General features: G+C 49.2%; 1 protein-coding gene across 1 annotated transcript; it reads right to left on the reverse strand.

The window, feature by feature from the left end:
• Positions 1-289: 289 nt before the first annotated feature.
• Positions 290-25,051, reverse strand: EXOSC10 (exosome component 10). The gene is made up of 25 exons (XM_027060426.2): positions 24,570-25,051; positions 21,921-22,057; positions 19,881-20,004; positions 18,244-18,348; positions 17,789-17,954; positions 17,313-17,427; positions 15,414-15,489; positions 15,098-15,208; positions 14,753-14,896; positions 14,037-14,227; positions 12,875-13,031; positions 12,573-12,721; positions 12,340-12,390; positions 11,575-11,686; positions 9,759-9,809; positions 9,504-9,582; positions 9,308-9,417; positions 7,514-7,609; positions 7,119-7,193; positions 4,733-4,820; positions 3,571-3,644; positions 2,877-3,048; positions 2,066-2,127; positions 1,089-1,165; positions 290-431 (listed from the first exon to the last, which is right to left on the reverse strand). Exons 1-25 carry the CDS (start codon positions 24,678-24,680, stop codon positions 401-403), a joined length of 2,664 nt encoding a protein of 887 aa, XP_026916227.1. The 5' UTR covers positions 24,681-25,051; the 3' UTR covers positions 290-400.
• Positions 25,052-26,175: the final 1,124 nt, after the last annotated feature.

Raw genomic sequence — 26,175 nt, forward strand, 5'->3', positions numbered from 1 at the left:
ACTGGAAGGCATGTGAAGGAGGGAGCACGGCTCATGGAACGCTCTTAAAATGGAGAGTCAATGCTCCATGAACAGGGTGCTCTGTGTTTTGTGGGTGCTGCCCTTTTCTGAGTCATAGGGGATTCTCCTGTGTTCTCTCTCAGGAATGATTCTGGACTTCTCCAGAAATCACAGTGTCCTCAAGGGCACGCTTACCCACAGACAGCCGGAGACGGTGATCTGAACAGGGTGGGATCTGTCCTCTCCTGCTGGAACTGTGGTGGCAGCAAAGGAAAAGTCAGGAACCCGCTTTCTTCCAGTAAGAATTATTTTTAATGGTTTAAAAATGAGTCTGTACAAAACCAGCACCACCGTCTGGTGCTTCCGGTCCGCTGGGGAATTCCAGGGGTCTCTTCCAGCGCTATCTCTTTGGCCAGCTGTGCCTGAGACCTCTGCGGAGACAATATGAAAACAAGAGTTACTTCTTCCAGTTTGGCTGGAGAGCTGCTCTCAGCTGTTCATAAAACCTTGCAAACCTTAATGCACAACCGGGGGAGCCTGGTTTGTTGGGGGGGGGGGGGCGGTGGTCCTGGACAACTGAGCTTGGCAGTAGGGTGCCCCCCGACCCTGGCAGACCAGAGCGGGCTGGGGCAGTGCCCTGGGGCCCAACGAGGGTGGCTGTGCTGGCTAAGATCTAAAGGCAGATTCCCTCATCAGGCCACCCCCCAGGGGTGAGTCCTCTGGTTTCAGGGTCTGTCCTGAGGATATGCGTTTCAGGTTCTTAACTAAAATTTTCTTAAATGACAACCCACATTTACTTCACTGATTTTTTCCCCCCCATTCCTCAGAATTGGGCTGATCTAGGAAAATTCCAAGCCTATCTGCTCGGAGGTGACCCCGAGGCAGCTGCGTGGCGATAGGTGGTGAGTGACAGGAATCTGAGTCTGGGACACAGTAACAGCACTCGGCAGTCCCTTCCCCTCCTCCCAGCTCGGCTTTCCTAGAGTGACCGGGAGGGATCTGCTCCAGTGAGGCTCTCTGGGTCTTTCCAGCTGAGACCTCTGAGCCACTGCTGGGTTTGCGGGGCCACGCCGGCCTTGGCCACATACCTGTCTGGCTTTCCGCTTGGAAAGGACATGCTTTTGTTTCCCACCGACTGTTTAAGTTTTTTGGGTATGGCACATTTCTGAAAAGATAAAAAGAAAAAAAAAATCACTTCGGCTGAGTGATAACCTGACTGCAGGAGACACAGGAAACAGCTCAGAAGGCCCTCCCGAGACACCAGCGCCGCTGGTTTTCTCTCCACTGGACGTTTCTGGGTGCTCTGAAGAAAAGGCCATCCGGATGAGCTACTAAAGGGACAGGAGGGCTCCACACGGGCCTCAGCCTCCGCGTGCAAGTTTTCGGCCACTTTTGGCTCCGACTGGCACCAACACCCACGGGGGCGAATGCAGGCTTGTGCCGGCACAGAAAGGAGTGTCTGTGGCCTGCGGCTGTGATTCCCATGGTAGCAAACCGCATGCCAGCCTTTACGGCCTCTTTAAAAAAAGCTGTTTTTTTTTTTCTTTTTCTTTTTATTGCTGGAAGAGCTGACGGGTATTGTCCGGACTTGGGAAGGGATGAGGTGAGGGCAAAGATATGCAAAGGAAGATGACTGATGATTCCTAGCTGGGCCCTCTTCCCAGCAGTGGAAGAGGAAAAAAAAAAAAAAAAGCACCACGAGCATGTGAGAATTCTCAAGCAGATTTCTATTTTTCATGTAAAAATTTTTTTATTTTAGAGAGAGTGTGTGTAAGTGGGGGAGAGGGGCAGAGGGAGGCAGGCAGAAAGAGAGGGAGGGAATCTTAAGCAGGCTCCACGCTCAATGCAGAGCCTGACGCGGGGCTCAATCCCACGACCCTGGGATCACGACCTGAGCCGAAGTCAAGAGTCGCATGCTTAACCGACTGAGCCACCCAGGTGCCCTGTCTTTCCTTTTTTCTTTTTTTTTATTAGCTGTATCTTGTGTTTTGTTTTTTAATTTTCAATCAAAATATAGCTGACATATACAATCTTACTAGTTTTCGGTGTCAAATACATGTCTTACCTTGCCAGATGGCATCTGCTTATTTGGATCAAACTGAGAAGAAGGTTTCGATTTGCTGTTTCCTGGAAGGTAAGAGAAGAAAGACGCCAGTGATCACGTACAGGAGTTAGTACACCCAACGGGCGGACTCCTGGGTGGGTGCCCGGTGTTCAGGAAGGGTGGGGCTGTCAGCCTGCTGACCCCTTTACGAGGTGGGCCGATGGCTGACACATTTCCACGTGTCACGCTCCCAGTACAGAAGGACAGCCCGAACACTCGTTTCTCACAGATCTATTCTCAGGCTACAGCACTGGCTCTTTTTCCACTGAGGAGACCCGTTCTAGTCTGCGTGCTGGTCAGATGCCACTGTCGGGAACTTGGGCTCTGAGGTGACAATCCTGCGCTACCTTCTCTCTCTTCAAAGGGACGTGGTGCCAAAGAGGCTGCTCTAGAGTCAGGAACGCCGCCTGCAGCCCCTCCAACGTACACGGACTCTGACGGGCCAAGGAACCGCAGAGCACCTCACGGGCGTCAGGTTTCTTCAGTAAACTCCTTACCATGTTTGTGTGTCTGAGAAAATGTGTTTCTGGGCACAAGCTACAGTGAGGAAAAACCACGCGTGCCATCTCGCTCAGCTGCCAGAGAGGCCCCGGCAAGTAAGGCCCAGCACGGGAGGGCGGCGCTTTCTGTCCGGGTGCTGCAGGCTCCTAGGGCACCGCTGCCTTGTCCCTCTCGGGCTTAGCCGGTGCCTAGGGCACGCCTTCTTCGCGCTACAGTTCCTCCCCCCTAAGGCGGCCAGACATTCCTTAAAGGGCACCAGTCCCGGCCTCACCAGCAAAAGCCTTGAAATCTGACTTGCTGTAGTCGTAAGGGGTAAAATCTTTTTCTGGCAGATCTGGGTCTTTTGGCTTCTTAGAAGTTTTGAGTCGTTTCTTCTCTTGTTTCTGCTCTGTGGTCCTCGGGCCACTTGTCGTTCGCTCTCTCTTCTTGGCGGCGCTTTCTAGCTGTAGAGGGAAGGAAGCCGGGGGTGGGTGAGAAGACGGACGGTCCCACTAGGGACTCTGCCGCTGTGCTGGAAACTGGAAGGGGAGTGCGGGCCGTGAGTCTGGGCAGGGCTAGGGCCTGGAACAAATCCCTCGCTGGAGAATGACGGTGGGTCACTGAGGAAAGATGGGCTATGCGCTCTGGAGGGCTCTGGCGGGGTGGAGAACGAAATACATACTAGGGCAGAGCAGGACGGTAAACAGGCTTGGCTGTTAGAAGCTTCAGCACCTTATCTACTACTAGAGTCAGGGGTACGGTCTGTTGAGCGTAAATTCAACAGAGGAAATCATCTAAGAGGAATTACGGTATAAACTTTTTCGAGGGGAAATAAGGCAGGCGCTAACTTGACAAGCCAAAATGGACGGGGAAGACATAGCATTTAATTTGAACCACAGGACAAGCCCTCCTGCCATTCGAGGAAAATCCTGGCCACAACCAGGGGCATCAGGTTTCCTAAAAGAAAGAGAAGGGCCGGCACGTACGGCAGCCTGCTGTCGGACGGACACGGCCTGTTCCGCTGTTGCTTTGTACTCTTCCCTGGCCTGGTCCCGGGCGGCTGCAAGAGAGAGCACTGTCTGTGGAGCTGCTGCCTCCGGCAGCCAAGCCTCCTTCCTCATCCGGCTGCCCCGGCTGCCGGGGCCACCACAGCCAGGGCGCCCTCCCTGCTCCCCAGCCTCCCGCACCGGCCCCTCTCCCCCAGGCTCGGAAGAACGGCTGCCTTGAGGCTCAGGCCCGGCTGCTCTCCCCATACTCTCAATCTGACGGCCCACCTGCCCCTCTCCTGAGAGCCCAAGCCAGACGTCCACCACCTACGTGACTCCTCCCTGAGGACGTTTCGGATGGACCTCAACCACGGCACATCGAGGACCAGAACGAAACCCAAATCGGCGTCCTGTGCACTCTTACTCTGCTGCTGGCCACCCTCGTCTTTCTAATCACTCAGGCCCAAACCTTCTGGCGTCCACGGCTCCCTTCCTCCTCTCACGTGCCTCACCCGACTCGTCATGAAGTGCTGTCAGTGTCACCACCGGAAACGTCGGCTTCCAGCCGCTCGTCCCCTCATCTGGGTTACCACCCTGTCTCCTACCTGGGCTCCCACTCCTGCCCTCTCCACTGGGCCCTCCGTGGCCCCTGAAGATCAGTGCAGGTCACTGCTCCGCTCAGACCCTCCAGAGCTTCCCAGTCCGCTGGGAGTATAAGCCGTGTCCTCACGCCAGCCCTTCCTGCTCTCCTCCCCTCAGCCGCGCTGGCTTCCCGGCCTCTCTCTGTGCGCGCCCGACAAGCGACCGCCTCGGGGCCTTCGACTTGTGGGGCTTCCCCTGGAAGCAGCCTGTCTTTGCTCAGTGTCACATTGATTAGACTGCCTTCACCAAACGCCACACGGAAGCAGCCACCACTCCCCCGTGCCCGCCCCCAAGCACCTCCTACCCCTCTCCCCGCGGAAGTGTCTCTGGCCATCTGAAAGGACAAACGTTCACGGTAGGCTGTCCACTGTCCCCCAGGAAAAGGCAAGCCCCGCAGGCAGGGGCCGTGCCGTTCTGTTTGCTGCCATATGGGCACTTTGTTGAATAAACAGAATGATGTCCAAGGCCTGTTCTTTGACAGACACACTGACGGGCTGACTTACAAGGAAGTGAGCACTACCTGTTTGCTCCGCTGCCTTCTCCTTGGCAATTTCTTTAGATTCTTTGCGTACCTGCACCTGGCTCGCCAGCTTCCAATGGTTGCTGATCTACAATGAAAACAAACAAGACAAAAACGCTCCGAAACTCAGCCACCTAGGAACGCTGTATTTTTTTAATGGGGTGATACCGGACATGCTAACCTAACAACTACACACGTTCTAAGTCAGAAGTTCCAAATCTGATGACACACACACAAAAAAATCCATTTTATTTATAAAATCTTTATCAAGAAGGACAAAGGGCAACTGTATTGCAGGCACTGAGCCAGATGCTTTCCCGTCCGTTGTCTCATTCAATCCCTTCTAATAATCCCGGGGACAAAGGCATTATCATCACCCCCACTTTGAGATGGGAAATAGGTTCAGAGAAGCTAAATAACTCGTCTGAGGGCACACGGTTAGCAAATGGTGGAGCTGGGATTCAAGGCAGGACTTCTCAGGGCCGTTTGCTTCTGTATGAACATTTGCCTGCGGGTCGCATCTCGCGGACATTAGACAGAAGCACGGTAAGGGACATACAGTTGCCGAATGGGCCACAACTGGTGGGGGAAGAGGGGGAGAAGGCATAAGATCCACCTGACTCCCCATTTCTAAAGGCAGGAGGCTAACCACCAGCGACAGGGCAGGGGCCTGTCAGGTTTCTGGCCTGACCCTTGGTGCCTAACGGAAGAGCGGGAGGCAGACGGAGCCAGGCTGTCCATCTGACTGGAGCAGGAACTTCCTGCAGGAAGGAAGAAGGCTTTTAACAGACAATTAACAACACTGGCTCCCAGGAACATCTCTTGGGGCTCCAGGGAAGGTATTTCCTTATTCCTCATTATGCTATTAAAAACAAACTAAACAACAGAAAACAGAGTGTTTTAAAATTTAAGCTGTCATCTATAAGAGCCTTAAAGTAATATTCATATATAAAATGCATCAAGCTGATCCACAAAGAACTTATCAAACTCAACACCCAAAAACCAAATAATCCAGTGAAGAAATGGGCAAAAGATATTAATAGACACTTCTCCAAAGAAGACATCCAGATGGCCAACCGACACATGAAAAAATGCTCAACTTCACTCATCATCAGGGAAACACATATCAAAGCCACAGTGAGATACCACCTCACCCCTGTCAAGATGGCTAACGTTAACAACTCAGGCAACAACAGATGTTGGCGAGGATGCAGAGAGAGAGGATCTCTTTTGCCTTGTTGGTGGGAATGCAAACTGGTGCAGCCACTCTGGGAAACAGTATGGAGGTTCCTCAAAAAATTAAAAATCAAACTACCCTATGACCCAGCAATTGCACTACTAGGTATTTATCCAAGGGATACAGGTGTGCTCTTTCGAAGGGACACATGCACCCCCATGTTTATAGCAGTGCTGTCGACAATAGCCAAAGGATGGAAAGAGCCCAAATGTCCATCGACGGATGAATGGATAAAGAAGATGTGGTATATATATACAATGGAGTATTACTCGGCAATCAGAAAGAATGACATCTTGCCATTTGCAGCTATGTGGATGGAACTGGAGGGTATTATGCTAAGTGAAATTAGTCAGAGAAAGACAAATATCATATGACTTCACTCATATGAGGACTTTAAGAGACAAAACAGATGAACATAAGGGAAGGGAAGCAAAAATAATATAAAAACAGGGAAGGGGACAAAACAGAAGAGATTCTTAAATATGGAGAACAAACAGAGGGTTACTGGAGGGGGTGGGGGGGGGGGATGGGCTAAATGGGTCAGGGGCATTGAGGAATCTACCCTGAAATAGTTGTACTATATGCTGACTAACTTGGATGTAAATTAAAAAAAAAAAAAAAAGGAAAAAAGGCATCAAGCTGTACACCTAACATCTGTGCACTTTGTGACATATAAATTAAACTTCAATTAAAACCAAAAGCCTCAGGGCACCTGGGTGGCTCAGTCGGTTAAGCGTCCGACTTCGGCTCAGGTCATGATCTCACCGTCCGTGAGTTCAAGCCCTGCGTTGGGCTCTGTGCTGATGGCTCAGAGCCTGGAGCCTGCTTCAGACTCTGTGTCTCCCTCTCTCTCTGCCCCTCCCCTGCTCACGCTCTGTCTCTCTGTCTCAAATTAAAAAACAAAAACAAAAACAAAAATTAAAAAAAAACCCGAAAGCCTCTTTCTTAAAAGGTTCCCAAATGCTTCTGAAAGTTAGAATAAAGTTCTTGCCCCTCTCTCTAGAAACTATGCTTATATGTATTTATATATAAAGCGTTTTCTCTATTCAGGAGGTTCAAGCTGGGCTTAAGACAAGGGCTAGTTCAGAAAATTAAGAAGTCTCCTTTTCCTAGAAAGTCACTCTTGGAAAGGATGGTGAGTCCACTTACTTCATAGATTTTTGATGACGGATCAAACTTCGCTGCCTGAGAAACGTGAGCGCGGCGTTCCAAAGAAGGCAGAAACTGGAGGGACGGAAACAGTCGTGTTAAAGGCGGTCAGGAACTGGATGGGGGGTTTCGGTTGGTGTCAGCATGGGAGGCCTCGTTCAGAGCATCAGCCGAGCCATAGCTCACTGGCATTTGAGCGAGGTATCCTTGCCGGTTTCATCTGAGAAGATCCCGACTCCATCCCAACCTGGACACCAGGGACAACGGACACACTGGATTCAGGGGCTCCCTCTTTCCTGGGCTGTCGGCCTCTTTTCCAGGCAAAAGGCCCCTACAGCGGCAGAAACCTCTGCCTGTTCCGTCAGCCCTCAACTAGATGCACAACGCTTACTTACCATCCTAAATGGATTTTCAAAGGACTCCATTATGTTCTGGGCTTTCTTCTGTGCAACTGTTAGTGGGCCCTTTCCACTCTCTTCAGCACTAGGTTCCTGCAGGGACAAACAGAAAACGATCAACTCATCACCGTCATCATTTTGTGGCAATACGATACAAGCAACGGCATAATCGTAACAGTAATAAGAATACTGGCTAATTTTTTAGGGCTCTCGTCTGCATAAAGCACTGTAATAGCCTGTAATAGCACACAGTGGGGTGTACTTAACATCTATTTATTAAACCAATGAACTCTCACTGTGTCCTTACAGACTATTAAAGTATGTGGTATTATTCTCCCCATCTTACAGATGAGGAAACTGAGGCACAGAGAGGCTAGGTCTTCCAGACCCTGACGGCTAACAGCGGCACAATGAGGACTTTAAACTTAGGTCCATCTGGCTCTAGAACTCGAGGTTGTAACCGGACACTCACAAATGAAAAAAATTACACACTTTTGCGGGGAATCAGGACAATTCTGCACCAGGGTGTTGCTTCCAACCGGGTTCAGCATGCATGCTATCCTTCCGCGTGCTCTGTGGTAGCAGTCTTGCCACCCAGGGCACAGAGACACGATGGTCTGTTAAGTACAGCGCTTCCGTGTTCACGCGGCCCCAAGTTCACGCTCGGATTTGTAGTTGCTGAGTCACCTTGATGACTCAGTTAAAGCGCCCAGATTTCTCTGGTCACGAGTTACTGAAGCCAGACCCAATCTAAGTTTATGTGATTGAGAAAGTTAACTCTCAGGCACTACGTCTCGCAGGCGGCATTTTGCCTTCCTGGCTGCGGCCTCGCGCTCTGGGGTGATTCTGGAATCTACAGAACCACCCAGCTGTTTCTCACGTGAACACCTGCTAAGCTCGATCCTCGTCTTTGTCCAAACGGATCAGACGCTTGCCTCTCTTTCTTTCCAGAAATTCTGAATTTTTCCTCTACCACCTCTGTTGTTGGCAGTATTCAGTCTTACCTGTGTATTTTCCCTTCATCCTGGTCATTTTGGTATCTACCTATCTTGACCAACAACCACACCGTTCATCCTCCCTTTGCAAACAGCCTGAAATTCCAGTACTGGCAGAAACACCCACTAGGGAGGACAGACCGGGACAGGCTCCGTCACAACCCAGTGCGTATTCCGGGAACACGGCCTGACCCAGGTTGGCCACACTCGGTCCCATACTGGACGGGGTCACGACCTACCACGACTCAGCCCCTCTTTGGGAGGGGAAACACATATCTCCCCGCTTCCCAGTGCCCTCATATCCTGCCCTTCGCTTTCCTTAATCGGCCAGCGTAGAGAAACGGGTTTCAAAGCCGCCTCTTTTGCATCCAGAGCACACGCGGATGGCACCGGGGCGTGCTGGGGCGCAATGAGCAGCGCATTACGCTCACGAGAGTGCTCAGCCGGCCCCTTCCGGGACTCAGGCCGAGCTGCCTCCACTGTGGCTGTCGGGAAGGTCCTGCTTACCGATCACCGTGGCCCACGCCCTCCTCCCCGCCAGGCGTTAGCGCTCTCGTCAAGGTGTTAACCCTTCCTCGAGGATCTCTTCACACAGAGCTCAGGAGACAATCCTCCGCCCATCTCTCACAGACTGCTTAGCAGATCTGTCTCCACGCCTGTCCCCTCCGGGGACATTAGCATTAGCGTGGCATTAGCGTCCACAGTGGATGCGACGCTCCAGGCACACAGCCTGTCTGATAAAGCCAACAAATCCCTGCCGGTCTACATCACCTTACCGGCGAGTCCCACTACTCACGTTAAATAACGTGATGACAGCGGTAGCGATCAGGCATTTGGTCTCTGGAGGGGCGTCCTCTTCTCTTTGGTCAGGGAAGAGGCTTGCCTGTTTCTGCACGGGCACGGGCCCTACAGGGATGGAAGTCAGTAAGGTCAAAGCCTAGCGGACAGCGTGCAAGGCAGTTTCCAGGACATTCCAGAGGCCTCTAAGTTACCGTCGCTTGCGACGACAGGGTAGCCATCTGAAGGGGCGTGGGAGCAGTCGTGGGGTCCAAAGAGAACATTCTCCAATCTCTGCATCAGAAAGAAACCGACAGGCCTCATGAAAGCCTTGCAAGCGTGCAGCAGCTTTTCATTACCGTGCTGGGGCCTGCCTCGGACAGGGAGGTTTGTCCTGCACCGGCTCTGACTGGTGTCCCCCCCCCACCCCACCCGCCCACTGGAAAGAGAGGACAGATGCAGGACCATACCTCGGGACTGGGCAGCGGGCTGGTCTTTTTCACGCCGGTTGCCACTTCAGACTGAGGAGGAAAAATAAAAAGCATCTGAGGAAAGGTACGCCAGTGGGGCGCCTGCACGTGTTTCCCTGGCATAGACTGTGCCCTTCACTAGACTGTCGTTCACGAGCCCAGAGATTTTCTTTTGTCCTTCATCCCTTACAGCGCCTGGCAATATGATCAGTTGGTACTCGGTAATTATCTGTTGAACGAAAGAATGAAAGCCTTTCTCATAGCAAGGGACGATGCAGCAGATTTGCAAGAGCTTGAAAGAGATTCTTGTCTAGAGACCAGGGTTTCTCTTTCCCTGGACAAGCTGTAGAGCCAACAAAGGAAACTTTAACACGAGGGCTGAGATGTGTATATCTTTACACATCCTAAAGGAATTGATTTTAAGTCTTTCTGGGTCAATAATCTTTCAAAAAAATTACAAATACGGTTTACCATATACCAATATTACTACTGAGGCAACACCGTTAAAAATTGTCCCCTCCTAGCTCGGAGCCTGGAGCCTGCTTCAGATTCTGTGTCTCCCTCGAGAGGAGGGGAGGGGAATCTGCCCCTCCTCTGTTCACGTTCTCTCTCTCTCTCTCAAAAATAAAGATTAAAAAAAAAACTGCCCCCCCCCAATACAAACCAAGACACGTAAATCTATCTGAACATGCTGTAGCGTCGACACAGGCATGTGCACACACACACACACATCCACCACGTGCCCGCACCCGGGCGCCACGTGCGTGGAGATGCAGGTAACCGGACTTTCGGCCGGCTAGCCTGCCTTCGCCTGAGTTTGTCGAAAGTTTGGCATCTCCTTCACAAAAATCAGCTCTTCCTGAATTCCCCATTTCTATGCGAGGCCCTCCTATTTTCCCAGTCACCTAGGCTTTATATTTGGAGTGAGTTGTCCTAGACTCCACTTCCACTATCCCCAGATCCACAGTCTGAGAACACGCCGGGGTACTTCGCCCGGTGCTCAAACAAAATGGCAGTCGCTTTCATCGTCTGTTACTAATTCCCATCGACCTTTCTTCTGATGGCGCTTCTTGTTCGTGTCCCTTTCCTTCCATTTCTGGGACCGCCAAACTCACAAGACATGATCACCTCACATCTTGGACCCCTGCCAGGCTTCCAAAACATGCTCCCTGGACTGAGACCCTCAATCCATTTTTTTTTAAGTTTATTTATTTAAGTAATCGCCACACCCAATGTGGGGCTCAAACTCACAACCCTGAGATCGAGAGTCGCACGCCCCTCTGAGCCAGCCGGGCGCTGTGACCCCCCAATCCATTTTATTCCACCAGGTTAACTGCCTCCCAACAACAGCTAACTGGCCCAGTCATTAGACATTACTTGCTGTCGACTTATTGAAGACAGGATCATAAAATAACAAAGATGAGCTTTAGCTTTTCACTGTCATCAAGAAGACATGTCTACTGGCTTTCCTAGCCCCTATTATTTTCTTGGGGTTAAAAAAAAATTTTTTTAAATTTTTATTTATTTTGGGGGGGCAGAGTGTGAGCGGGGGAGGGGCAGAGAGAGAGGGAGACACAGAATCTGAAGCAGGCTCCAAGCTCCGAGCTGTCAGCATAGAGCCTGACACGGGGCTTGAACTCACAGGCTGTGAGATCATGAGCTGAGCCGAAGGTGGACGCTGAACTGCCTGAGCCACCCAGACGCCCCTCCTGGGGTTTCTCTTTAGCATGGAGACCAGATCATGTATGGAGAAGACCACAGGTGCCAGCAGACAGAGCCTGGTGAGCTGAGAACCTTTGGCAGCAAAGCTTCTTACCTTCAGCAGGGGCATCTCCCGAGCCTGCTGGATCAAGAGGTGCATCTCATTGATCTGCTGCCGTACGAGGGGTGGAACAGGGTTGCAGCAAGCTATGATGCCCTGGGGTTCCCTGAAGACAAGGAAGGACAAACTCATCACTCCGGGACACGGCCCTCCAAGGCTTCCAGACAAGCACGGTGATCAGGGAAGCCCGAGCGCTACGGCTGAGGGGAAGACCAGGGAGACGAGCTCCTAGCAGGGGGCAGTCGGGGCCAGCCGCTTCCGCATGTGCTCTCTGCTGCGGCAAGCTTAGAGGAGGTGGCCCCTGCAGCCTGCCTCCGGCTAACAGGGAGAGCTGGAGAGGGGCACCACAGCCCTGCCGAGCCGTTGCACTGCAACGGGGTCAACAAGAGATCACGAATTTGGATTCTCTGTGTATGCTTCAATGAACATCATAAAGCATTCAAAACCCCAAGATTCCAAATTACAGAGGAGAGCATCTGTGACACTTTCCTCCCTTCAGAGTGGGTACTGGAGGCTCAGACTCACAGCGGATCCGATCTGAGGCGTAACCATTGAAAACGGCTGCAGTTCAGAAGCTTTAGTTCCTACTGGGCAGTCCAAGGGAGGAAATTCTGAATCCTTGGACTCGTGAACTTCCTTAGAGCACTCATTTTCTCTGAGTCAACAGCACTGGGGTAATAACTATCAGAGAGGCTGATTTTTGAAGGATAAAATTTCTCTGTTGAGAAAGTCAACATATTTATCCGTTCTCAGACTCACTTGGGCAGTTCTTCAGCTATCTTTAGCATCATGTGGTTTGGCAGGACGTATCTAGAACAAAACACACAGTGGTAGCACGTTAAATTCAGCCAGCGAGCCCCATTAAAAGGCTACAACCTGGGAGGGGAAAACGTAACACACTTTCAGGGTGAAAAGAAAAGAGCCCATTATTTCCTTGTTACCCGAGCTGCTCAGTCTAGGAGCAGATATTAAAAGAACGTCTAATCCCTTACCCGTAACTTTCATCTTCCCTACGAGCTGTTTTATCCCTCCAGGCAAACAGCAGCTGAAAGGCTGTCAGCTGCTGTGTGTTGAGATGCTTCTTCTGCTTCCTATACAGTTCGAGGTAGGATTCGTCCGTGAAGATAGGTTTGATGAATTTCTGCAATGTATTACAGAACATTCAGGATCAATGGGAATCAGAATTGTGCCCTGGGGTCTTGAAAACGTTTGGCTCTTTTCCTCTGTGTAAAGAACAAAGCAAAGCACGAGGACCCGGCCCGAGATAGGGTGGCCGTGACCGGTGACACTGTACCTTGAGGCAGATGTCCCTGCTCCGCTGCCACACCACCTGCAGCTGCACGGGCTGCTGGTTGCCTCGCTCCCACAGCTCCAGCCTCATTTTATCATAAATGTAAAGCAGGTAATGGGTGTCATCTCGGGCGTAGTTGAGCATTTCCTCAGGCAGAGGTCTAGAATTGCAACAGAGGCAATAATTTTGCTGGTTTCTGCCCCGGGTGTGGCAATGTAAGCTATGTGCTCTGAGGATGCTAATAAGACTTTGGCTCCTTTTAGTATCACAGCCAATACTCCAGTTATAGCGACATTTCCTACATCTTAACAGGACAAGCCACTGTCTCCACGGTTGGGGACAAAGGGCAGCAGGTAACGATGTGGTTGAAAATAGAGACCCTGGGATCCCGAGTTTGAATCTTAGCTCTCAACACCTGTCCTCGGACAAGTCACTGGGCTCACTTTCCTCACCTGGGAAATGAAGGCCGGCACCTCACAGGCTGCTGTGGGGACCACCCAGCACAACATCCCCGAAGCTCTTAGCTCAGTGCTTGGCACATGGCAAGGGTTAAATAACAGGTAGTGGCTTTCAGGCTTTGTCAGTTTTCATCTTCTATCTGGGCTTTGTTAGATCCTCTTTGGAAGTTCTGGTGTGCACAACTGGAGGAAAGCTCATTGGAGGAGGCTGCAAACAACAGCTGCAAACTCAGGAAGCCGGCCACCTGACAGTGATCGAGCTGAGCCCAAACCCCGGAAAGTGTGGCAGGACTCCACCAAAATCTTACACTCTAGTAAATACTCATTATAAGGTGCGATCACCTACATACCTTAGAATTCTTTCAGACCTCTGGGAATTCACCACACACATGCACACACACACGCACCCATCCCGACTGCAGAGATCTGAGTTTCAAACGAGAGACTGGCAGGGATATAGACACGAACACGGCACACCTCTTCCAACCTCTATTCCCGAGAAGCATGGTGTGATAGCCCTACACACACTCCACGTGGTCACCCTAAAACTTCCAGCTGTGCTGGAAACAGCTGGAAGAAAGACCAGCGACATTCAACTCAAGGTTTGGCTAACGTCACAGTCTGAACAAAGGTCTGCGGGGACGAGACGCTGATGGGCACCCATGCTTCCTGCGCCATCAGCATTTCCTCGTTAAGCACAAACTGACCGTATCCTCCAATCAGCCAGCTGAAACTGTTTGTTGGATTCCACGTTGCAGTAGAGTTTCAGCAGATGGTCCAGCGAGTGCCTGCCCAGGTTAAGAAGGCGTGCTGCCTGATGGGTATCGAACATGTTCACTACATACAACCCGAAGTCTTTCTGTAGCCATTCTATGTCTGAATCAGCACCGTGGAAGACCTGAAAACAAAGCCGGAGTCAGGGGGTACAATGTGCACGAGGCCACTTGTGCCCCGAAACACACTCTACCTCTAGGGGATTATAACTCTGGAATTAGAAGCCAGAAGGCAGATTCAGATGGGTTCAGTTTTAAACGCTTCTTTTAATTTGGACCGACAGCCTTCTACACTCCTAATGGCACACTCTTCAAGTCTGAAACTGCTAACAGCCAGTGATTCTGAGAAAACAGCTCCACTAGCTTCAAGGATAGTCATTAAGTCCGCAGGATCCTGATGGCATGGGCTCACTGCAGGAATCCTTAACATGATGTACCGTCGCCCCGGGTGGTAACGAGCTGTAAGCTGTATCTTAGGCTGTTCTAATTGGGGCTTAGAAACAAAAGCAGTTTAGCGTGGGGGATCCGAGTGCAGGAAATTACAATGATTTCTCTCCACGTCACCAGGTCTACGTTGAAATAATGAAACAGTAAAACGAAAGCACTTAAATCCTGCGCTCATGCGCCAGGGCTGGAAAAGGCTGGCTGACCTTAACGATGGCGGGGTCTGTGAGGCTCTCATTGAGAATGTACATGTCACTTCGGAGCTCCAGGGTGTCGACAATGAAGTCTTCTGTTCGGGTGGAGATCTGCATCAGGCAGGTCAGCCCCAGGAAGCTCCTGTAGGAGTGGTGCTAAAACCCGGAAAGAGGGGAGAACAGGGAAAAATGATTTTGCTAGGCTTTCCTTTACGGATTTTAGGAGGCCAGCTATAAAAGTTACAAGGCTGATTGGTCTTTGCCAAAAAATAGATCTGTTGGTATTAATTTTATATTCCTCAAGTAGGTGCACTCATAGAGGATGTAAAATTTCACTCAAGGTCATTCACAACTTACCTCTAAGTCTACCGCAAACTCCTGACAAGTCAAGAGCTTCTCATTGAGCTCCACCAGTTCGTCCAGGGAGGATACAAAATGGCAGGGTGTTTCTCCCACAGGCCTATATAACTGGAGCATGAACGCACAGGTAGGAAGAGAGAGGAACGTTACGAATCATCCTTCGCTAAAGCACAAAATGAATTAGGAGTTCAAGAAATGACTCAAAGTTGCAACCTTCCACTTTAAAAGATATTTAAAGAAAGCCAAGATTGCATTGATTGGATTTTTCCTGGGCTACCTGGCCATCATCCATAAACTCAGTTTGGATGCTAACCTGGGGTTCTGGCTTTTGAAGGACTGAATCTGGTGGAGTGAAGTGATCTAGTTCATACTGATAAGGATGTGCGAACCTGAATAAACAAAACAAAAAGAAAAGTCCTGTTGAGGAGTTTTGTGATTCAAGGAAGAACAACTGCTTAAGCCAATTTGTAAAGACAAATGAGCAAAGAACACTGTGAAAATATCTTCTCTCTATAAAAAGCACCATTATTTCAGTGAGAAGTCAAGGGCATCAAAAAAAAAAAAAAAGATCATGTCATACTGGTTCACCCTTATAATGTGATTAATTAAAAATCTACTGATTCATGGGGCACCTGGGTGGCTCAGTCGGTTAAGCGTCCAACTCTTAATTTTGGCTCAGATCATGATCTCAAGGTTCATGGGTTCGAGCTCCACACTGGGCTCTGCACTGATAGTGTGGAATCTACTTGGGATTCTCTCTCTCTCCTCTCTCTTTCCCTTTCTCTCCCTCCCTCGCCCTCTCCCCCTCCCCCTCTCTCTCCCCACTCTCTGCCCCTCCCCTGCTTGCGTTCTCTGTGTCTCAAAATAAATAAACTTAAAAAAAAAAAATCTCATTTATAAAAACCTGAACTCTTATTTCAAAACACTGTATGACTGCCACTGTGGATGATAAAAAAATGTGCAATGTAGAATTCCTTGTGGTTTGGGGGGAAAAAACACAAACCTGTGGAGAGAGAGAGGGAATGGGGCAGGCATCTCAATTGGTCATATGCTAAAGGCTCTATTTTTTGTTTTTCTGTCATCTACTTGCATAAAAACCCTAAATCTCTGAGTTCCTTGAGGGCAGGGCCATGAGTCATCACCTTTATTCCTTTGCACCTGCCTGTGGCCTCATGGTGCAGAGCTGGGGCCGAGGGCATGCCGCTAGGGCAGACTCCAGCTATATGTGAGAAAAAGACCAACACCAGCAAAGTCATCACCACCTTTTTCTTTCATACGGAAGGCAAGGTCCCTTTGTCTATTTTAAGCAGTTAATTATTCTTTTTTAAATTTTAATTAATTTTTAAAAGTTTATTTATTTCAAGAGAGTGAGAAACAGAGAGTGTGTATGTGAGCAGGGGAGGGGCAGAGAGAGAGGAAGAGAAAGAGAGAGAATCCAAAGCAGGCTCCGTGCTGTCAGTGTAGTGCGGGGCTTGAACCCATGAACTGGGAGATCATGACATGAGCAAAAATCAATAGTCAGATGCTTAATCGACTGGGCTGCCCAGGCACCCCTACGCAGTTTTTTGCAGATGCTTACACTGCCAGTGAAAAATGCCGTCTCCCTACTGACTTTATTAGCGGGCGCCTATCTCATGCCTGGTGAGAAAGGCAGAATGTCAGAGAGGAAGGACAGGTTTTTTTTTAACATTTATTTTTTTGAGAGAGAGAGACAGGGCATGAGCAGGGGAGGGGCACAGAGAGAGGGAGACACAGAACCCGAAGCAGGCTCCAGGCTCTGAGCTGTCAGCACAGAGCCCGACGCAGGGCTCGAACCCATGAAACCATGAGATCATGGCCTAAGCCGAAGTCGGACGCTTAACTGACTAAGCCACCCAGGCGCCCCTAGAGGAAGGACAGTTTTAAGAAAACTGGAGGTTTCGAGTTCTGGTTGTGTGGGAAGTCAGCATCTCTTGGTGGGGGTGGTGGGAGTGAGAGCAAGTGCTACCTCTGAGGACTGGTGACGGTTACCCAAGATGTCACCTGTGCAGGCCCTCTGTGAACACCAGCAGGTTTGACCAAAGAGATCCACTGTTAGGATAGTGATAACAATCACCCATGCCTCAGATTCTCTGTTTACACGGATATATTTTACAAGAGTGAAGCCGAGTGAGAATGTGGCATAAAGGCAATAATCACTCACGGCAGAAAGTCCCGACAGGCAAATACTCACATGTCCTGCTCCACCTGCTGGGTTCTCTGCTGATGGATGAAATCAGCCAGGGCAGGGGGGACATCCAAGTCCTCTGGACGATCCTGTGGGCGTTCCCTCCTTTCTTTAGAGAGTGCTAGAGACCCAAGGAGCAACAAAAACGTCATCCCAGGGTGTCTGGGTGGCTCAGTCAGTTAAGCATCCAACTTCGGCTCACAGTTCATGAGTTCGAGCCCCACACTGGGCTCTGTTCTGACAGCATGGAGCCTGGAGCCTGCTTCGGATTCTGTGTCTCCTACCCTCTCTGATCCTCCCCACTCGCACTCTGTCTCTCTCTCAAAAAGAAAAATTAAAAACAAAACCAAAAATGCCATCACAAAAGGGGTGAATACATTCACATCTTGTCTAGTTATGGAGGAGTTAGCTGGCTCCTTCCAAGACAGGGAGGCGGGGAGAGACTTTTCCCGCTTTCTTTAGGCAGAGCCTGCACAACTTACCCTGAGGGAGGGGTTTCTGAGCGTTGGGCTTGATGAAGATCTTAGGAAGAAATGGTGTGTTGGAGTTGTCGATCCTTTCTCGGAATTTAAGCTGAGGCCGGGCGATGTTTTTGGCATGAAGCAACCGGAAAGTTTCAGATTTTGTTTTTTTGCTATATTCTCCTGCCTACGATAACAAATACAAATAGCTTATAACGCCGCAACTCATCGATGAGAAATATAAATCCCATTTCTGCCTTCCAAAAGCATTCATTTGAGAGTGTATGTTGTGGATTAGGTTGCAGGGTGCAAAGGAGAGAAGAGGTAATTAGGTTGTGCCTGTCCATGAGAACAAGTTGGGCAGTGGCCAGTTCTGTGTCCAATGAATCAGAACAGAAATGCAGACTTGCACGGCCAGGGGCCCTATTGTAAAGCTGGCATTAGAAGCTCTAGTCCATCTGAAAAGCCTCCCTCACCTTGCGGTTCCAGCTGGACACTATTGTCTTGGGGACCTGTAATCCTGCAGGGAGGACCGGCTGTTGGTTCTTATTCACACCTGAAGCTTCATCCAGTAAAATACCCTAGGGGCAAGAGACAACAGTTCAGGGTTAACAGGTTAATTATTTGACATTCTTAAGAAATACATTCAGGGGCGCCTGGCTGCATCAGTGGGTTAAGCGTCTGACTCTCGGTTTCAGCACGGGTCACGGACTCGCGGTTTGTGAGTTCCAGCCCTGCACTGGGCTCTGTGCTGACAGTGCGGGGCCTGCTTTGAATTCTCTTTCTCCCGGTCTCTCTGCCCCTCCCCCACTTGCTCTCTCTCTCTTTCAAAATAAATAAATAAACTTAAAAAAAAAGAAATATATTCAAAGAATCATGCGTGGGAACATATATAAACACACACAAGAAAGTCAGCCCAAATAATTAAAACATTATTTGCTCAAAGACAGGGCAGTACTTGACCACTCCCAACCCTTGATCCGTTCCCCTGACAGCTCTCAGTTGAACTGAAAATTGAAACATGATTAAACAGTGTGATCTGGCCCACAAAAAGAATCAAAAAGACCCTAGACTGTAGCTATTAAATAAGGAAGGATGGTACTCAGAGGGCGAATGGAGGGTGTTTTGATCCATTCTGCCCCATTGAAGCAGACGTAGGGTATCAGTCTGGGCATCCAGATGACAAACGGTAGCATGGCCGGACTTGAAATCATAAAATATGAGAAACTGCTGAAGGACCCGTGGGCACTGAGACTGAGAGGGATGACTTCACAGGACAGGAGTGTGTGATTTAAATATCTGCAGGGCCGTCACATGGTTGAGGGTTCAATTTGTTTTGGACGATCTCTGTGTATTTCTGTAAATAACTCTGCTGTAGAATTGGGCCTAAGTAGACAGTAAGCCAGATCATATGATCCACATCTCCTTCTAATCATGCAAATCAGGCTGTTTAGCAGATAGTAGATAACAGTAAAAAAAAAAAAAAAAAAAGACTCAATTTTGGTTAGGCTCTGTACCCAGAAACCTCTTCTCTCGCAACGCAAATAGGACTTGCAAACCTGGAACGTGGATTTCTTAACAGGCCTCCACTGAGCAGTGATAGGTTGAAGTAACTTATTTGAAGACAACTGTGTTATCTTTGGGGAAAAAAGGCCAACTGTCAGGAAGGGAATGTCATTGGAACAAGAAATGCTAAATTTCTGGGGCGTCTGGGTGGCTCAGCTAGTTAAGCATCTGACTCTTGATTTTGACTCAGGTTATGATCTCATGGTCGTGAGACCGAGCCCCACGCTGGACTCTGTGCTGAGTGTAAAGCCTGTTTGGGATCCTCTCTCTCTCTCTCTCTCTCTCCCCCACTCTCTCAAAATAAATAAACACTTAAAAAAAAAAAGAAATGCTAAATTTCCTTTTCATTTCCTCAGATGCTGGGGTTTCTTTTCATATTTTAATAATACAAAAGCTCCTCATTTGTTAATTATCTTTTTTTTTTTTAAAGATTTAATTTTTAAGTAATCTCTATGCCCAACATGGAGCTCCAACTCATGACCCTGAGACCAAGCCAGCCACGTGCCCCCATTTGTTAATTATCTTAAGAGTAGGGTGAAACACTCACCACTCTTTCCAGAATGACGTCGTTGGTATCGACCAGCAAATCAAACTTGTCCTCCAACTCTGTCACTTTACTTCGGTCCTTAATGTTGCTTCGACACCCGTGGTATTGCATTACTCTGCTCATGCTAAAAGAACAGGAAAACCAAGGTTAGTTTGTATACCTTTATTCATTTGTTCCCAGTCTGAGAGAAAGCTTGAAAGGCTTGGCTTAGACTGTTCCCGATACTTTGTGATCAAACTAATAGTATTTGCACCCTTATAGCAAAGTTGTGTGGCCTTGGGCAATTCCCTAAATCTCACTCAGACTCACGTTCCTCACCTGTCAATTGAAGGGATGGAACAAATTACTGAAAGCTTCCTTTAAATTCTAAAGAATGCATCATACTATGTAAATAATACACTCCGCATTCATTGCTTTATCATGAAATCTAAAAGAGATTCTCTAACTCTGTCACATGACAGTTAAACAAAAACACTGTTTGTGTACTGTCTGTCCTCATACTCTTATTAAAAAGCTAATCCTCACGTCCCTGCAAGCTGTATGAGAGACTCTTGGATCTAGGCTTTCAAGTCCCATGTTATTCAAAAAGATTCACATATAGTGCAAGAGTCAATATGTTTTTTAAAAGTTAAACTCAAAAGGTACCAAATAACATTTCCCTAATCAAAATCCATTGTCTTGGGGGACCTGGGTGGCTTAGTCAGTTGAGCACCTGACTCTTGATTTCAGCTCAGGTCATGATCCCAGGTCATGGGATCAAGCCCTGCATCAGGGTCCACTCTGAGCATGGAGTCTGCTTATGATTCTCTCTCACTCTCTCTCTCCCTCTGCCCCTCTCCTCCGCTCACTCTCTCTCTAAAATAAATAAAATTGGGGCACCTGGGAGGCTCAGTCAGTGAAGCCTCTGACTCTTGGTTTTGGCTCAGGTCATGGTCTCATGGGTTTGCAGGATTGAGCCCCACGTCAGGCTCTGTGCTCATAGCAGTGCGGAACCTGCTCAAAATCCTCTCTCTCTCTCTCTCATCTGCCCCTCCCCTGCATGTGCACACACTCTTCCTCAAAATAAATAAACATTAAAAATAATAAAATGAAATAGATGAGAAAAATCCACTCTTTAAAAAAATTTATTTTTTTAATGTTAAAATTTTTTTTAAAATTTTATTTAAAACATTTTTTTGTTTATTTATTTATTTTGAGAGAGACAGAGAGAGCATGCAGGGGAGGGGCAGAGAGAGAATCCCAAGCGGGTTCTGCACTGTCAGCGTAGAGCCCGATGTGGGGCTCGAACTCATGAACTGCAAGATTACGACCTGAGCTGAAACCAAGAGTTGGATGTTTAACTGAGCCACCCAAGTGCCCCTAAAAAAATTTTTTTTAAATGTTTACTTATTTTTGAGAGAGAGAGAGAGAGAGAGAGAGAGAACAAGTCGGGGAGGAGAAGAGACAGAGAGAGACACAAAATTGAAGTAGGCTCCAGGCTGTGAGCTGTCAACACAGAGCCCGACACAAGACTTGAACTCAAACTGTGAGATCATGATCTGAGCTGAAGTCGGACACCCAACCCACTGAGCCACCCAGGCGCCCCTATTTTTTTTTTTAAGTTTATTTATTTATTTTGAGGGAGAGAGAGTGCATGAGTAGGGGAGGGGCAGAGAGAGAGGGAGAGAGAGAATCCCAAGCAGACCCCATGCTGTCAATGTGGAGCCCAATACGGTGCTCGATCGTGTGATCAGTGAGATCATGACCTAAGTCTAAACGAAGAGTCAGACACTTAACTGAGTGAGCCACCTAGGCGCTCCAAAGGTTTTATTTTTTTTAAGTAATCTCTACATCCAACGTGGGGCTGGAATTCACAACCCCAAGATCAAGAGTCACATGTTTTACCGACTAAACCGCCCAGGTGCCCCCACTGTCTCATTTTTATATGTTATAAGTCTTGATAGCACAGAAAAATGTGATTAAGATCAAACTAATCTAGGAAAAATTATCGTCTTCTTTATATTCATTATTCTCACTGTAATAAAATAATAGAGTACTCACCACTGAAGCAGCCTGTCTCCCTGTGTTTCACAAAATGCCTGGAAACCAGGAAAACTTCGGTAGAAATCATACTCATCGCCAAACTGTGGTAGGCCCCCAGATGCCTTGGTGACTGCCACCACTGACCCAAGAGCAAACTGTCAGAAACCAGAAAAAAAGCATTTGAGAGATAGCGTGTGTGCATGCATGCAAAGCAGTGGGGGAGGGGCAGAGCGAGACAGAGAGAGAGAGAGAGAGAGAGGGAGGGAGGGAGGGAGGGAGGGAGAATCCCAAGCAAGCTCTGCACTGTTAGCACAGAGCCCGTTCTGGGGCTCAATCCCATAAACCGTGAGATCATGACCTGAGCCGAGATCAAGAGTCAGACGCTTAACTGACTAAGCCACCCACGCACCCCAAAACAAGCATTTTATCTATCTATCTATTTATTATAACAAGCATATTTTAAACACGGGTCCCCATTCATTCAAAAGCTCATTTTTCTCAGGGCGCCTGGGTGGCTCAGTCAGTTAAGCGTCCGACTTCAGCTCAGGTCATGATCTCGCGGTCCATGAGTTCGAGCTCCGCGTCGGGCTCTGTGCTGACAGCTCAGAGCCTGGAGCCTGCTTCGGATTCTGTGTCTCCCTCTCTCTCTGCCCCTCTCATGCTCATGCTCTGTCTCTCTCTCTCTCTGTCTCTCTCTCTCTCTCAATAATAAATAAATGTTAAAATAGGGGCGTCTGGGTGGCTCAGTCGGTTAGGTGGCCGACTTCGGCTCAGTTCATGATCTCACAGTCCGTGGGTTCGAGCCCCGCATCAGGCTCTGGGCTGATGGCTCAGAGCCTGGAGCCTGTTTCAGATTCTGTGTCTCCCTCTCTCTCTGACCCTCCCCCGTTCATGCTCTCTCTCTGTCTCAAAAATAAATAAAACGTTAAAAAGCTCATTTTTCTCAAGATTTACTATATACAATACATTGTGCTAGACGATGCATCTTCACACATTCAACAAATATTCATTTAGTGCTGATTTTACCTCAGGAACCAAGTTTTGGAGCTTACATTCTTGGGAGAGTGGGCGAGAAAGATTAAATACATACAAGACTAATATTCAAAATGGCCTGGGTTTGGGGACGCCTGGGTGGCTCAGCCGGTTAAGCGTCCGACTTAGGATCAGGTCATGATCTCATGGTTCGTGAGTTTGAGCCCTCAGTCGGGCTCCCTACTGTCAGTGCAGAGCCTGCTTCGGATCCTCTGTCTCCCTCTCTGTCTGCCCCTCCCCTGTGCTCTCACTCTCTCAAAAGTAAACAAACATTAAAAAAACAAATGGCCTCGGTTGGAATCTTGGCTCTGCTACCTATCAGCTGTGATCTTGGGTAAGTTGTTTAATTTATCTGGACCTTAGTTTTCTCCTCTGAAAAAGAGGCATAATAAAAGTGCGAGCCCCATAGAGCTGTTGTAAGGATTAAATGAGCTAATGAAATCAGAAATGGTAGTGCTTGGTAAGCACCTAAGTGCTACCATTATTACCACTCAAATTCAGGTCCATGAACTTTCTATGGGAATTGACTTCCATGTTTCCATTTAGGCAAGCATCTAAAACATAAGAACATTCTAGATCCTTTCACTGACCAAAGTATAACCATCATTGCCCACGACTGGACTTGTGTTTATGTTCCAGTTAGTGCCAAGTGGTTCTTTATTTTAATTGTGGTGCGATCATGAGAAAAAAAACCTGAAGTGCTGTCATAAAGAAATCATGGTTGGTAACATGAAGGCCAAACGACACCACTGTGAGTTGTGTAACCAATGGTTCCAGTTGGGGGGGGAGGGGCGGGAGAGAAAGGAGGTGGGACACATGGTAGCTGGTGAGCATGAACGCCACCCAATCAGGACCATGGCTAGTGGTCCAGGAACTATCCCAGCCAAACAAATGAATTAATAATGACATCTGCTAATGATGGTCCACCTAGCTGAGTGGAGGTTGGGGGAATACACGGTGCTAATTTACAAATTATTTTAGTTTTGTGGATTTGTAAGAGTTATGCACGAGGCATAATTACACCTACTTTTGTTTGTTCATGTTTAAAAAGCATTACACAAATAATTTAGATGAACCCTCTCTGTGTTCCTCCGAGGAGGCAATGGTAAACGTTCTAAGGCACCCAGAGGAGGCTGAGTTGGTGGCAGCTGTTACAGGTGACATTAAACCCAGGGTCTGGGATTATACAGGACTGCACCGCATAAGAGGAAAGGAGGATCATCCCGGCCGCGGGAGAGGAGGATGCCCATGCGGCGTAAAGCAGCCGAGCCCCTCCGGGGAGTTGGTCAGGTGGCTCAGGCCCGGGCGGGGACGAGGGCCCGAGGGCTGGGGACATCAGGGTGACAAGGAAGCCCTTCCCAAGACGCTGACACGGCTCTCCACACCCGAGGCTGCATGGGCTCAATGTGAGAACGAGGGTCCTGGGAAGCGGGGCGTCCCTCAGTGTTCGCGTGCGATCACCGCCCGGGAAGGGAAGTGAAAGACTGTGCCCGGCTCGGACAGCGGCCTCTCGATCCCTACCCGGGGCCGGCAGCAGCGCGCGTGCGGCCGGCTGGGCGGCCGCCGACTGGATCCGGGCCTACCTCTGGCCGACTTCGGGCGGCTCCCGATGCCCCAGAGGCACAGCAAACTTACCTTCACGAAGCTGTCCGCGTCCGGGAAGCCCGGAAGCACCATCTCCCCGTCGGGTTTGGCCGCGCTAGTGGCCGACTGGGCCTTGGGCTCCCGGGGGCTGGGAGGCGCCATTTTTCCCAGCCTGCACGGCTCTTCTCGCGAGAGCGCCTCGGGTCGACGCGACGTGCGCGCACTACGCACGCGCAAAGTTCGTCTTCTCGGGGGACGTGTTGGCTGGGGGTGTGAGTTGCTTTTAATCCCTGAGCGCCGCGGCCGGGGAATTTACATTTTCTCTTTAACCTCTTATCGTATCTTCTTGATAACCTTGTGTTTTACGGTGGGACCCGGGGGATCCAAGTATCCTCATTTAAGGCCAGCTCCTCGCAAGCTCGTCCCGTGCCCGCTTCACCCGCTTGGTCGTGTCTCCTGTAATGATGCCCTTTCTCCGCACAACTGTGAGCCACCCAGGCTTCCTTGTAATGATGCCCTTTCTCATTCCTAACGGCCTACACGTGTGCTGGCATCCCTGCGACAGAGACACAAAACATCGCCGCACACCTCCTTCCAACAGCCGTCACGTTTCTCTTGCCCTTTTTAGGTAAACTACTGGAGAAGGCCTTTTCCTGCCACACGGGCGGGCCCTCCAACTCTCTTGACCTCCTCCAATCAGTCATTCCCCCCCCCCATCTGCACCGCTGGAAGCACTCTTGCTGAGGCACATATGGGGAACTCACACATTTGTTAAGTGAACCTGGGAAGAGGGGCTTTTGTTCGGAGGGAGGAAGTTTTGGCAGCCCAGGAGATGGTTCGGAAGGTTAGTGGGGCGTAGCCTTTCTCCTAAGTTCAGGGGTGGCACACCTTTAACAATTCATTTGGCTTAGTCAATGTTCAGTAAACATTAACAGATCCCATTATTCAGACTGCCCTATTAACAGGAATATCCTATTAAGAGAACAATCGTTTTCACTCTCCCCCCTCCCCACCGGCAGGGTACCCTGGCAGAACAAAGACCTAGCCTGGGTCATTTTTTTTTTTTTAAACGTTTATTTATTTTTGGGACAGAGAGAGACAGAACATGAACGGGGGAGGGGCAGAGAGAGAGGGAGACACAGAATCGGAAACAGGCTCCAGGCTCTGAGCCATCAGCCCAGAGCCTGACGCGGGGCTCGAACTCCCGGACCGCGAGATCGTGACCTGGCTGAAGTCGGACGCTTAACCGACTGCGCCACCCAGGCGCCCCTAGCCTGGGTCATTTTAACAACAAATATTTTCGAGCACTTACTCCGTGTGGCTCAACCTAATACCACATTTCAGGCTGTGCTGTGTGCTTTACATGTATTATCTCGTCCTCAAAACAACGTTATGGGCTAGATCATACTGTTCTCCATACCGTCAGAGGAGGAAGCAAACATAGATTGAATAACTGCACAAAGGTAGTTTGAGGTGGAGTTGAGATTTGAAACTAGGCAATTTGACACCACAGCCTTAGTTCTTTCAAACTACTTTACATGCCTCCCAGAGTTTTAAGACCTAACCTACAGGAAGGTACCAGGGCTTGCAAGGATCCTGAAAGTCCTTTGCTACATGCCTCCCTTCACACAGGGTTACGTGAAACCATCAGGGATGG

The sequence above is a fragment of the Acinonyx jubatus genome, chromosome C1, assembly GCF_027475565.1.
Source record: "Acinonyx jubatus isolate Ajub_Pintada_27869175 chromosome C1, VMU_Ajub_asm_v1.0, whole genome shotgun sequence".
In the NCBI taxonomy this organism is placed as follows: Eukaryota; Metazoa; Chordata; class Mammalia; order Carnivora; family Felidae; genus Acinonyx; species Acinonyx jubatus.

What these genes read in the sequence shown, in the direction of transcription:
- EXOSC10 (XM_027060426.2), bottom strand. Translation starts at nt 24,680, where the DNA reads ATGGCGCCTCCCAGCCCCCGGGAGCCCAAGGCCCAGTCGGCCACTAGC. An exon ending in CAGCAGGTGGAGCAGGACAT is followed by an intron (nt 15,490 to 17,312) that starts GTGAGTATTTGC and finishes TTGTTTATTCAG; the next exon opens with GTTCGCACATCCTTATCAGT. An exon ending in CTGGCTGATTGGAGGATACG is followed by an intron (nt 13,032 to 14,036) that starts GTCAGTTTGTGC and finishes TTGCAATTCTAG; the next exon opens with ACCTCTGCCTGAGGAAATGC.